The sequence below is a fragment of the Aethalodelphis obliquidens genome, unplaced genomic scaffold (genome assembly GCF_003676395.1).
Source record: "Aethalodelphis obliquidens isolate GAN/ISIS:26980383/991018 unplaced genomic scaffold, ASM367639v1 scaffold55, whole genome shotgun sequence".
Classification (NCBI taxonomy): Eukaryota; Metazoa; Chordata; class Mammalia; order Artiodactyla; family Delphinidae; genus Aethalodelphis; species Aethalodelphis obliquidens.
The window spans coordinates 5,943,417-5,955,133 of NW_020837999.1; the positions used below are offsets into that span (position 1 = coordinate 5,943,417).

The 11,717-nt window shown below is 49.8% G+C and overlaps 1 protein-coding gene across 1 annotated transcript in view; it reads right to left on the minus strand.

Moving 5' to 3' along the window:
• TNN (tenascin N) overlaps positions 1-11,388 on the minus strand; it is a 52,396-nt gene extending 41,008 nt beyond the window's left edge. The window contains exons 1-5 of the mRNA XM_027086254.1: positions 10,959-11,388; positions 8,947-9,321; positions 7,561-7,824; positions 3,685-3,870; positions 2,277-2,366 (exon numbers count right to left, since the gene is read on the minus strand). Of these exons, the coding sequence (XP_026942055.1) occupies positions 2,277-2,366; positions 3,685-3,870; positions 7,561-7,824; positions 8,947-9,321; positions 10,959-11,364 (1,321 nt within the window). The 5' untranslated portion in view covers positions 11,365-11,388. The remainder of the gene's footprint in view (positions 1-2,276; positions 2,367-3,684; positions 3,871-7,560; positions 7,825-8,946; positions 9,322-10,958) is intronic.
• Positions 11,389-11,717: the final 329 nt, after the last annotated feature.

The following is an 11,717-nucleotide window of genomic DNA, read 5'->3' on the forward strand; positions in this document are numbered from 1 at the left end:
AGAAGTGCCTTTCAGCGCACTTTGAGTATGTTAACAGGGAGAGCATTTCCAATCGACCCTTTCACTTTCACGGTATTAGTTCCACTGAGTGACTCGTTAAATGGAAAATACCTGAACGGTGCCATTTCCTCCCTGCACATGCTTATGCCATTCTTATATGCCAGTGTTTTTCCATCTCATGGAATGCAAAACACCTGGAGAAAAGAGAGATTCTTTTTTTTTCCCCCTTACATTAATTGTCTAGCCAGGTTTGAGAGTGCTTCCTGACCTTAGAAATTATTGTGTCTTTTATTTTCATGTTGGTAAGACATATAACACAAATTTATTTGCAATCCAATAAAATATCCCATCCTGCTTTTAGAATAGTATTGACAATAAAAAAACATTTCTTGAATGCTCAACTTCTAGTTGGGATAATATGCTTGAAAGGTTAACTAGCAATTCAAGGCCATATGTAATTAAATGCTCTAGAAATTCAAAGGCAAAGATGGCTGCCATTTAAAATTGTCCGAGAAGGCCTCAGTGGAGCAGCTAACGCTGGAGATGACCCAGAAGGATGAGCGATATTACTGCTGTGAGCCCCTGAAGGGCAGGGACCAGAGCTCATCATCTTTGGAAGTATCTAAAGGGCTTGTGTCTCTAGGACCCAATGGTACTCTGCAATTAATGTTTGTTGAACTGAATTAATTGATAGCTAGAGATAACAGTGGAGAATTTCCTAGGCAGGGGTAACAACACGACCAAACCCACGAGGTAGAGATAAGCCTTCTGTGTTAGGGAGCCCCCAGAACAGTCCAGCTGCAGGAAGGCTTCCTGTTGGGAAGTTTTGAGAACAATGGCCCAGGTTGGAGGGGCCCACAGAGGCCAAGATAAAAGAAGTCTATGTTATCCAAAGACAATGAGGACTCACAGAATTTTTTTTTTTTAGTTAGGGAGTAAACAGTATGAAAATTAACCAGAAATAATGGACAGAGAAGTAAAAGTAGGTGGCATTTTAGTTTGGGGTCCACCGAAGTGGACATCCTGGGTTCAAATCCCAGCCCTATCATTTCCCGGCTGGGCGACCTTGAGCTTAATTTCTCCAAGCCTCAGTTGTCTTATATGTGACTTGGAAATAATAATAGGACCTACCACACAGGATTATGATGAGAACTAAATGAGATAATTTATGAGAAGTGCTTAGTGGTATAATGCCTTGTGCATGGTAGGCTCTCAATTAATTCACAGCTGAAGAGAAAGGCACTAGAAGCAAGGAAGGACTTGCCATTTTCGAATTCACCAACGTGTTTCACTAGTTCACCATTCATGCAGGCTGCACAGTCTATACTGTATGGTTGAAAATTAAAGTATCTTTTATAATTGCCCGACTCTACAACTCTTTCACACTCCGGATATGCAACCTATATGGCAGCTGAAATAGTGAACTCAATTCTTGCACCATCTCACCCTTATTCTCACCACCCTAACCAGCTACTGCCAGGACTGAACTGAAAAGAGCTACGAAACTTTTCAAGGAAGTCTCAAAATTCAAAGATCCCTTCTTTGCCGGCTCCAAGGATTAGCCTCTAGCGGGTGGCTGTAGGCTCTAGATCACCACCTCCCGACTCGACTTGGCAGGAGCACAGGGTGACCGCAGGAGGCTCACAATTCAATACAGGCTCAAGCACTGCCTAAAAACTAAAACTTACATAGGATATCTTGCATATGTAACTACAAGGATTTCAAATTCTTTTCTGATTAATAAATTACAAACTGACTGTCACATGTTACTGATTTATAGCAATGTTTGTCATTGTACATTTTCTCAATCTGCAGATGCTAAATCTATTGCTACTCCCATGTGAAAGTCTTTAATATCTTTTGACATTTTAAAGCAAACTCCCTGAGTGTGTTTGTCATGAAAACACCACAGGAATGACAAGAAAAAATTTATAAATCACCTGTCTTAAGTAATGTGGAGCTGTGTGCCTAGGTCCAAGATAATAAATGCCTTAAAAAAACCCCAGTGATTGAAGCTATTAAAATAAGCAGAAAGGAGCTGGAAATGGCCTTTCCCCTTGACTCCAGGATCCTGGAAGAGATTTTCAACAGCAAAACATATTTGAAATAGAAGAAGTTTGCTTCCCCTCTCCTGTCCCCCAAAAGATGTCAGTACACAAAGAGACAGGCTGTCTCTACACACAGATCCCAGAGTTTTTATCCAAAGAGGAGTCAGCCAAGAAAATATCAGAATACAAACATGAGATGCATTCATAGTGCCTCCCCGTTGTTCTTACCTGTCCTGCCATTCAGGAGAATCGGCTTGCCCTCGAGGTCTCCCCTCATGGGGACGACTGTGATCTTATATTCTGTCCCGGGCTGCAGACCTAGAAACAAGCAGCCAGTGCTGGGTGTGAGTACAGGCTCCAGACCCTCAAGCCCCAGCACTGCTCTTCCCCAGGATTTCTCCTGTGAGGGTGTGGAGAGGGCTAAGCTTCTCTCCTCAAGACTATAATCTACCTAAGGCAGCTAAAGAGCTGCAGGACCAGTGGAATACGAGGCATCACTGCGGAGCTTATCCGTCATGAAGCGCGGGCCAGAGCGGATGAGATGAAGTTAATGGAGTTCCAGCTCCTTTCTTGGACCACTGAGACCTTATTTCCCAATTGTATTTACAGCCCAAATGTTTTTCTGCTCCCAACAATCCTTTTCCCTCAAAAGTTTCTTTCCTCCCCATTGTAATAATTAGCTTAATTTTTCCCTCTTTATTTTCTTTGCTTTAATTTGCCCTTTCTTTTTCTTTTTTCTTTATCTTTGTTTGTTGTTTCTCTGTAGCGGCAACTTGAATGACTGTTTCTCATGACACAAATATTCAGACTCTGGTGGTGAACTGCAGGCAAACAGCAGCATGTATGAGGCACACACGCGATTTGCCACCGCACAAAACATTGAGAACCGCAAGATGACCTCTCAAGACAGAATGCAGGGAGTAGATGGCAGGACAAGGCCCCAGAGGAGGACTCACCGTGGAGCTAAAAAGCCTCAGGGCCCCTTCCAAGGCCATGCGCTGAATTGAGTATTCGTGCTTGTGTATTACTTTTCTTAAAGAGGACACTGAAAATTGTACAAACTTCAGGTGTCACAAAACATTACCCAGCCCTACGTGGCCCCGTTCTGTTTGCAGCCGTCTGATTTCCAGCTCTCCCAGAGTTAGCTCTGTCACCTGGGATAGGAGCGCCCTACACCAGGCCCGCCTAGCTCAGCTCCTTCCACATATGGCACTGAACGAACCAACCTCAGTCAACCAATGTCTCTCTCTCTCTCTCTCTCACACACACACACACACACACACACACACACACCAGTTCTTCCAAAAGGAATGTCTGTGTCCCATCAAAGCCACCCCAAGACACAGACAGGGGCTTCCAGAGGGTTAGCTGACTTGGGAGAAGATTTCGGATGTGTAATCTGTTACCCAGGTGCTCCAAGCTTCCAGAGGCAGTGCTGGAATGCTGGAGCAGAGACCTCGGGCCCCCAGAGTGGGCTCACCTCTGGGAGTTCCTGGGTCAGGGTTCAGGTGATTCCCAAGGCCCCAGGACCCTCTGTGCACACCTGAGTGCTACAGATGCTGGTCCCCTCTGCACGCACTGTCCCCGCTTCAGCATCCACTAGCAAACATCTCACATCCCCAGTGTTGGCTCTTACCTGTGATGTCATACCGGCTCTTGGGGTCACTACTCTTGGGCACGGTGACCTCGGCCACCTCTTGCCCTGTCAGGGGGCCATACTGCAGCTTGTAGTAGTCCATCTTGGTCGGGGGGTTCTCCCACTCCACATGGAGGGAGTTCTCAGTCTCATCCGTCACCCAGGCAGTGCCAAACACAGCAAGATCTAGGGCAGGGGTCAGGGAGGGCAAGAGAAAGCAGTGAACATCAGGGGCCTGCAGGTCTGTAACAAGACACTGGCTCCCAGGTCAGCTCCCTTCCTTGACACACTGAAAGCAGGCTTCAGCCCCAGGACGCAGTCCTTAGGAGGTGTCCTAGAACTACCAAAGTAGCAAATAATGGTTGGTTTTCACATTGTGCATGGAGGATAGACTGTCCTTCGGGAAGCCTCTCCCCCATCCCACCCCATCAGATGCCATGCAGTCCGCCCTGTCCACGCCGCTGTGGCCAAGCCCTGAACCTCGCCTCCTAGGCCAACCAGCCAACCCACTCGGCCAGGGTTCACACAGCTCTGAACTAAACACTCACCCTTTAGCTGCAGAGGCCCTGCCCACAGAGACTCAACCTCAGGATGAGAAGCTCAAGGCCCCTCCAGGTAGAGTTTGGGAAATGTATTTCCAATTTTCTGGAGTATAACACTGGTAATACAACCAGCTCTTTCCTCAGTCTCCCAAATCACAGCTCCTTCCCCTTCTCTCAAATTCTCCTACAAGGATTAAACACAGGCAAAGCTATGAAGTAGAAGAATTTTAAGTTGGTCCTTCTGAGTATCCTTCCTGCACCTTCTACCAAATTTTAGTACCTCCACCAGGTACCTGGTGTCCTCAGCTGCCCCACCGGTACATCCTGTGAAGGAAGAGAGTTACTGTGCACATTTATTCACAGCAAAGTATTTTTTTTAAGAGAGTGCAGTGTTTTATTTTATTTGATTTGTACTTTGGCCACGCTGAGCCAAACCCAGGGATCAAACCCAGGCCTCTGCAATCCCAACCACTAGACCACCAGGGAACTCCCACAGTAAAGTAGTCATGGCTAAATGTTCACCCCTCCACTCAGAAAAAGATGAAAATATAATGCTTATTACAAAGGAATGGATCGCTGATGTGGCTCTGTGGGAAGAACCGTTGGGTGGTGTTGAAGAGGGGTCTGGGGTCTCTGGGAACACTTTGAGTTCCAATGTCCATATCCCAGGCCGATGTCACCTGGCCTGAAGTTTGTAACAGGAAAGACAAGCCCCCAGACTTTCAGCCTCGCCCCTTCCTCACCTCCAGTGCCTTGGTTCTGAAGGTGTTCCCACCAGACTGACTGACCCCTTGTCAAGGACGTAGGACAGAGAATTTGTGCACCAGTCAAGGGGTGAACTCTACGCTCTCAAGGTCCCATGGCTCTGAATGTTTCTGATTCCCTCTGTTATGGATAAAGAAGCTCAAGGAGCGTTTCCCCTGAAGCACTCCTGCCCAAGCTCTGCCTTCTACCTGCCCGCCTCCAGGTTCTTCCCTCAAAGATGGGAATTCCTTGAGGGAACAGGTCAAGAGGCGAGTAATGAAAGTGACTCAAGGATTACAGAAGGGGCCCTACATGGCTCACAAGTGAAAAAGCAGGATCTTAATGAAAAGGTTCAAGATGATTATGGGGATAAGTGTCTCTCCGGCTGAGGCTCCCCGGAGGAGCAAACCAGAATGGGTTTCACTAGAATCCGATTAGAAAGACGACTTCACAGTCACAGGATTTTACAAGTCCCTAGAGCAAGAAGTCTAGAGGGGTTGCTAAGACTTTCACAACAGGTGTCTCGGCTCTTCATTGAGAGGCTGTGAGCACCATCCTGTCTAAACGCAGATGCAGCCACAGACAAAAATGGGGTGGCGCAGTGGTTGAGAGTCCGCCTGCCGATGTGGGGGACACGGGTTACTGCCCCGGTCCGGGAAGATCCCACATGCCGCGGAGCGGCTGGGCCCGTGAGCCGTGGCTGCTGAGCCTGCGCGTCCGGAGCCTGTGCTCCACAACGGGAGAGGCCACAACAGTGAGAGGCCCGCGTACTGCAAAAAAAAAAAAAAAAAGGGGGAAAGAGAAAAGGAGCCCGACAGCTGGGAGCTGGCCTGGCTCTCACAGGTGGGCCTTGGTGCTCTCCTGTTGAACATAAACCATTCCACAGGACATCAACAGCAGACAAGGTGCTCTGTGGCCATGCCAAATTAAGACCAAACGAGACGATTCCAAGATCACATCTGCACCCAGGCAAAACATGAACGAAACATTGTCCAACTCACAAAAGTGACTAAACATCCTCCCTCCTGACTGGTATGAGTGACTGTTCCTTTTTTACCAATGACAGCTTTAGCCTCCATCTAGTCTGCCCTCTTTCTACATAAGAGTCACTAAGATACCAATCAAAGGATTACCCCCAGTTCCTGACAGCATGCAATCCAAAGCAAATCCCTGCTTCCTTAACTCTTCCCCCAAATCACCTAATACAAGCCCAACTTCTACACCAGTCCCCTCTTACACTGTCTTACTGAGGCACCCATGGTCCCCCATGGTGTGTGTGCTCCGATGCTGCAACCATCAATGAACCCAACTTGTTCAACTACAGGGGTGCCCTGAGGGGTCTTTGGCTGTAGGGCGTTGACAAAGGCAATCACAAATTGCCCTCCCAAGCATGACAAGTCCTTCGTGGCTCTTTCCAACACTGAGCTATCCCTACGCTATTCTATCCTTACCACAAAAAGGACAGGCAGTCTGATGATTCTCCAAAGACACTGTATGTCAAAGGCCCATCCACCTGGATGTCCCTGGATTTTCCTCAAGAGTTTAGGGCAAGATGGAGGCAGCTCATTTTTATTAGCATCTAGGACAGTGCCTGGCACATAGTAAATGTTCAATAAAGTATGCTGAGAAAAGGAATGAATCCGAATCACTCAAACAACTAGGTTTCTCCAAACCCTTGAAGATCTAGGCTGCCTCAAGTACTTCCATGAGAAAATAAGAATTTCTAAAGAATAAGCAATGATGCTTGTCCTTCCAAGCATTTTGATAGCCTTTAGTGGTGCCCTGGAGACTCCATCCCTCCAGATCCATCCTCCTTCCTGCTCCGTATCCCAGATTATGACCTCTATGAAATGCATTAGCCTGGTTCCCTGGACCTCTGGTTTCTGGTCATGTTCAGCCATTGAGAGTCACCAGAAGAGGGCAACTGATCTCCTCACTCCCTCCTGGTGGGGACACAGTAGACTGCCTGCATCCTTCTACCATCAGGCAGCCATCTCCTAAAGTCCTTTCTGGGTCTCAGTACCAACTTCCATCCCCTGCCCCTTCAGACTGGGGTGGATCCCCACTGATGCTAGTCCTAGAGTGTTTCATTCTCCAAACCCTACCTATACCTCTATAAATAACCTCTTCATTAAACTTCCTTCAGCTACCCTGTTTGTACCCTCTCTTTTCTGCTGAGATGAATCTAATTGATACAGGTGACTTCAGCAGACCCCCATCCATACCAGCTTGATCTTGCTGAATGGTCACAGTGGCTCACAGTGGCGGACGCAGGTGTACTCCAAGGCTGCTTGTATGTGGGTGCAGGGCAATCAGACCTCACTAATCTCAGGGATAGAGAAGATGCTGTGAGCCCCAAACCAGCAGGCTCCATCACTGGCTTGGAGGACCCAATAATCATGGAGGAAAGAGAGAGGAACAAGAATGGAGACTTTTCTTCAGAACCTAGGATTGCAGCAGCTATGTTTTCCAAACCCCAAATCAGGGCGATGGCCTGGGGTAGTAGAAGGGTACTTGTGGGGACAATGGAAGAAAATGCTTAAAACAGAGCCTCTACTGGGAAACCTGGGGCATCTGGCTGCTTCCTCACCTGTGGTGGCAAGTAGATGCTGTGGGCTGCTGGAAATCTCTTTCTTCACGTTGCGCAGGGTGACTATGTACTTGGTTCCAGGCAGCAAGCCAAGGATCTCATAGCTGTGCTGCTCCTTGGGCACTTGGATCTGCTTGACAGAGAGCTCCTTCCCCAGGGGGTAGTAGCTGAGGAGGTAGTGGTCCACCTGGCTGGAGGGCTCCCAGCTCACCAGCAGGGAATCCTCTGTGCTTTTGAGCAGCTGCAGACCCTGGGGGGCGACCACTGCACACAGAACAGGAACAAGCATGCAGACGGTGAGGAAAGAAGGGTGGGAATCCAGAGCCAATATGTATTCATTGAGCACCTACTTTATACTTAACACTATGACAGTGGGTGTGGAGGATACAGAGCCTGTGTAAGGCACCAGTGTGGACCCCCAAAAGTTATTATCTGGTTAGGAGTTAATATTGACCCCCTATGTTGCCAGAGCTGCTCCAAGTCTTTGTTCAAAACCCTCCAGCCTCCACGTTTAGCAGGAGTTAACATAAATCTTTAAATTAAATGGTCCAGGGATGAGAAAGGAAGCTACCAACAAACAAACAAAAAAGACGGAAGCAGCTGGGACCAAGATGGTGAATCTGACCTCTGACAGACCCTGAGTTTCACTCTATGCTCATTTTACTACATTAGCATATTAAATGACACACCTACCGGCAGCCAGGACTGGGACTTTAAGGACCAAAAAAGGATGAAAAGAGAGTGGCTCCCCACCCCCTCGAAAAAGCACTGCTCCTTCTCAGGTAGACTAAAGCATACGCTTCCCCGCCATTAGCCTCACTCCTACTGCCTTTGTCTTTACTCATTAGGATTAAATCTCTCATGCCAGGTGTGGGAGAAGTTGATCTGTGAACTTAGTTACCATTTCTCCATTCTTTGGCCACTGAGTAAAGCTTGTGCTTTGTGGATTTCAGCTCAAGTTTTGTTACTGGCTGCTAGAGCCAGAACCCTCCCCTAACCAGGCAGAGAGCCTCAGCAGGGCTAGGGCCCGAGCAGGGGCCATAAGACTTCATTCAGTAACACCTGGGGCCATAAGACTTCATTCAGTAACACCTAACACAGGCACACACCATCAGGTAAGACTATGGTCCTCAAACCAGCAGTATCAGCATGGAACTTGTTAGAAATGCAAGTTCTCAGGCCGTCCCTCAGACCTGCTGAACCAGAACCTGCGGGAGGGGCCCAGAAATCTGTGTTTTAACAGGCCCTCCAGGGGATTCTGATGTAGGCGAAAGGTGGGGGGGTGCCCTTCTTAGGACAAAATGTAATTAATGGTTAAACGGTGCCGTGGGGACCGCCGGGGCAAGTTAAGAAGAGAGGCGGGCCAAGGCGTATCTCTGCTCTCACCCTGGGCGCAGTCGAGGCCTGTGAAGCCCTCCTCGCAGTAGCACTCGCCCGCGTCGCAGAAGCCTTGGCCGCTGCAGTCGCCGGGGCAGCGCCGCTCGCTGCAGTCCTCAGACGTGAAGTCCTCGTGGCACTGACAGACGCCGCGCACGCACACGCCGTGCCCGCTGCAGTTCTCCGCGCAGGCGGGGTAGGCGCAGTCGGCCCCCACGTAGGGCTGCTCGCACAGGCAGCGGCTGTCCACGCAGCGCCCGTGGCCGCTGCATGCGCCGGGGCAGGCGGGCCGCTCGCAGGCGGCGCCCTCCCAGCCCTGCTCGCAGTGGCAGCTGCAGGTGTCCGGGGAGAAGGTCCCGTGGCCGCTGCAGTGGTGACTCAGACCTGCCCGAGAGAGGAAAACAGTCAGCTGGGACTTGAGGGCTTGTGAGCGGGGAATCTCCTTCCCTGGGGCCCCTAAGAGCAGGCTGGTGATTTCAGGATCCTGCATAGCTCTTTCTGTGGAGGGGGGTAGGGCCTATGGGGAACACAGGGAGTCTGCCTTTTCCAACCTAGGCCAGAGGAGGACCTGCGCAATCTGTTGATATATTTTATGTCTGAATAGCCACAGGGACCACATTTGCCTTTCCCTTTTCATCCCGAGCGCTCCTTTGACTTCTCTTGGTTCCTTCCCCTGTGAATGGTGCTAATTGTTTAGTACTTTTCTATGAAGCCGCCTTAAATGCTCCAACCTGGATGTCAGCGGGCCAGCTTACACTAAGGGACAGGGCTCCGGGGCCAGGCAGGAGAGCTCCAGGCTGGGTGAGAGCTTGGTTGGAGGGGGCTGGACCTAGCAAGGCTGGGTCCTTGGGAAATGATCCCAAAGTGAAGCCTGGAAAAGTGGATCTGCAGAAGCTATCAAATAGCCCAATCTCATTATGGGGGTGGCAGACGGGAGAAGGATTAACCAGGCTCCCCTCTCTAACCCCAGACAGCAAGAGGCAATTGGAGGGCGGGCCAGTCAGCCCTGTCTCTTCACCAGCCCCAGCTCCTGTCTCAGAACACCCTCTTTCCTTCCTAAAAACTTTAGACATCGAGGTCCCTCAGGGGCAGTTCCATGCTGTTTTATTCATGACAGCATCCTCCGTGCCTAGTTCTGTGTCTGGCTTATGAGAGGCACTCTTAACGGTAGCGATTTCTTCAGGCATTAAAATATATGCCAAAGTATCACTGGTTAGTATCATCTGCATCAGCCTGGTAGTTTATGCTGCAAAAAAGATGTGGTGATGGAAGGACTCACTATTTGTAAAATCAAATTGTAGTACTAGGGGCTTCCCTGATGGCGCAGTGGTTGAGAGTCCGCCTGCCGATTCAGGGGACACGGGTTCGTGCCCCGGTCCGGGAGGATCCCACATGCTGCAGAGCTGCTGGGCCCGTGAGCCATGGCCGCTGAGCCTGCGCATCCGGAGCCTGTGCTCCACAACGGGAGAGGCCACAACAGTGAGAGGCCCGCGTACCGCAAAAAAAAAAAAAATTGTAGTGCTTTATTACTGATAAAAGAGTTCACGCTTTTCTGCCTAATGGCCGGGAATCTTCTGTACATCATCCGTAGTTCTCAGAACTAGACTAGCTGATAGAATTCTCCTTAATGGACAGTTGAGGAAACTTAAGGAATTTGCCCAAAGTCACACAGCTAAAGAATGGCAGAACTGGGATTTGTACCCAATCCTGTCTAGCTCCAAGGCCATTGAGCTTTCCTCTCTAACCCGTTGCTTTCCCTTACAATAGAGACTGGATCCCCAGGTAAAACTGCACCCAAAAGCGTTCTCATCCGGAAGCACTGACCCAAGAGTCCAGACTCACTTTAAGGGTTGCTGGTCCCTCCCTACTCAGGCTTGAAGGTAACCCCTGGAAGCTAAGCGCCAATGGTGGCACCCCCTAGAGAAAACCCGGAGTGAGAGGCGGGGTGCTCATGAGGCTGGCAGAACACATGAAGGTGCTCATTCAGTGTTTGTTGAATGGATACCAGGTGGTGAGCTCACCAGCAGCTCCCGGGCAGCAGCGCTGGGCACTACACTGCTCCTTCACTTCCGCCATCTCTTCCTCCAGCTTCTTCACCCGAGCCAGGAGGTCCTGGATGCTGCCTGCTAACTCACAGTCCTTCTGGGGCGTCTGCAGGTGGATGTTGTGCCTGAAGATGATGTTCTGTTCCTCAGCCTCTCCTGGGGCCAGGAGTGAGGCTCCATCATCACGGAGGGGCTGGGGGTCAGCCTCCACCTGGACCAGAGCGGACTTGGGCACATCAATCTTGTAGGTGTGGCTGACGGTGACCTGTTGCTCCTTCTCGCTGCAGCCAGAAGACTCGAGAGTGGCCGGGGCTGAGGCCACCAAGAGCACAGAGCCAAACAGGAGCCCCAGGGGGAAGCAGAACATCCCCTGGAGACCCATCCTTGGAGTGACGGGGAGCAGATGCTCCAGGAGGCCTGCATCCAGAAAAACATGCAAAAGCAAGCCATGGAGATTAGCTGATGGAAATTGGCCTTTTTAACGGATTCTAAGAGTCCACAGGAAGCTGAGAAACCAGAAGAGAGATTGCCTCCTGTATGGAGGACCTGAACTAGATTATTTTTTGTTCCTTCTTCACACATTGCTCATTCTTGCCTCCTGTCTTTGCTGACACTGTTCCTACTCCCTTGAGGCCCTCCTTTTCATTTCTAATTCTGTATTTCACCTGCACTTCAGTAATAACAAGAACAACGTCTTGTAGTCAGGGCATACTGTGTACCAGGCTTTGCTCGCCC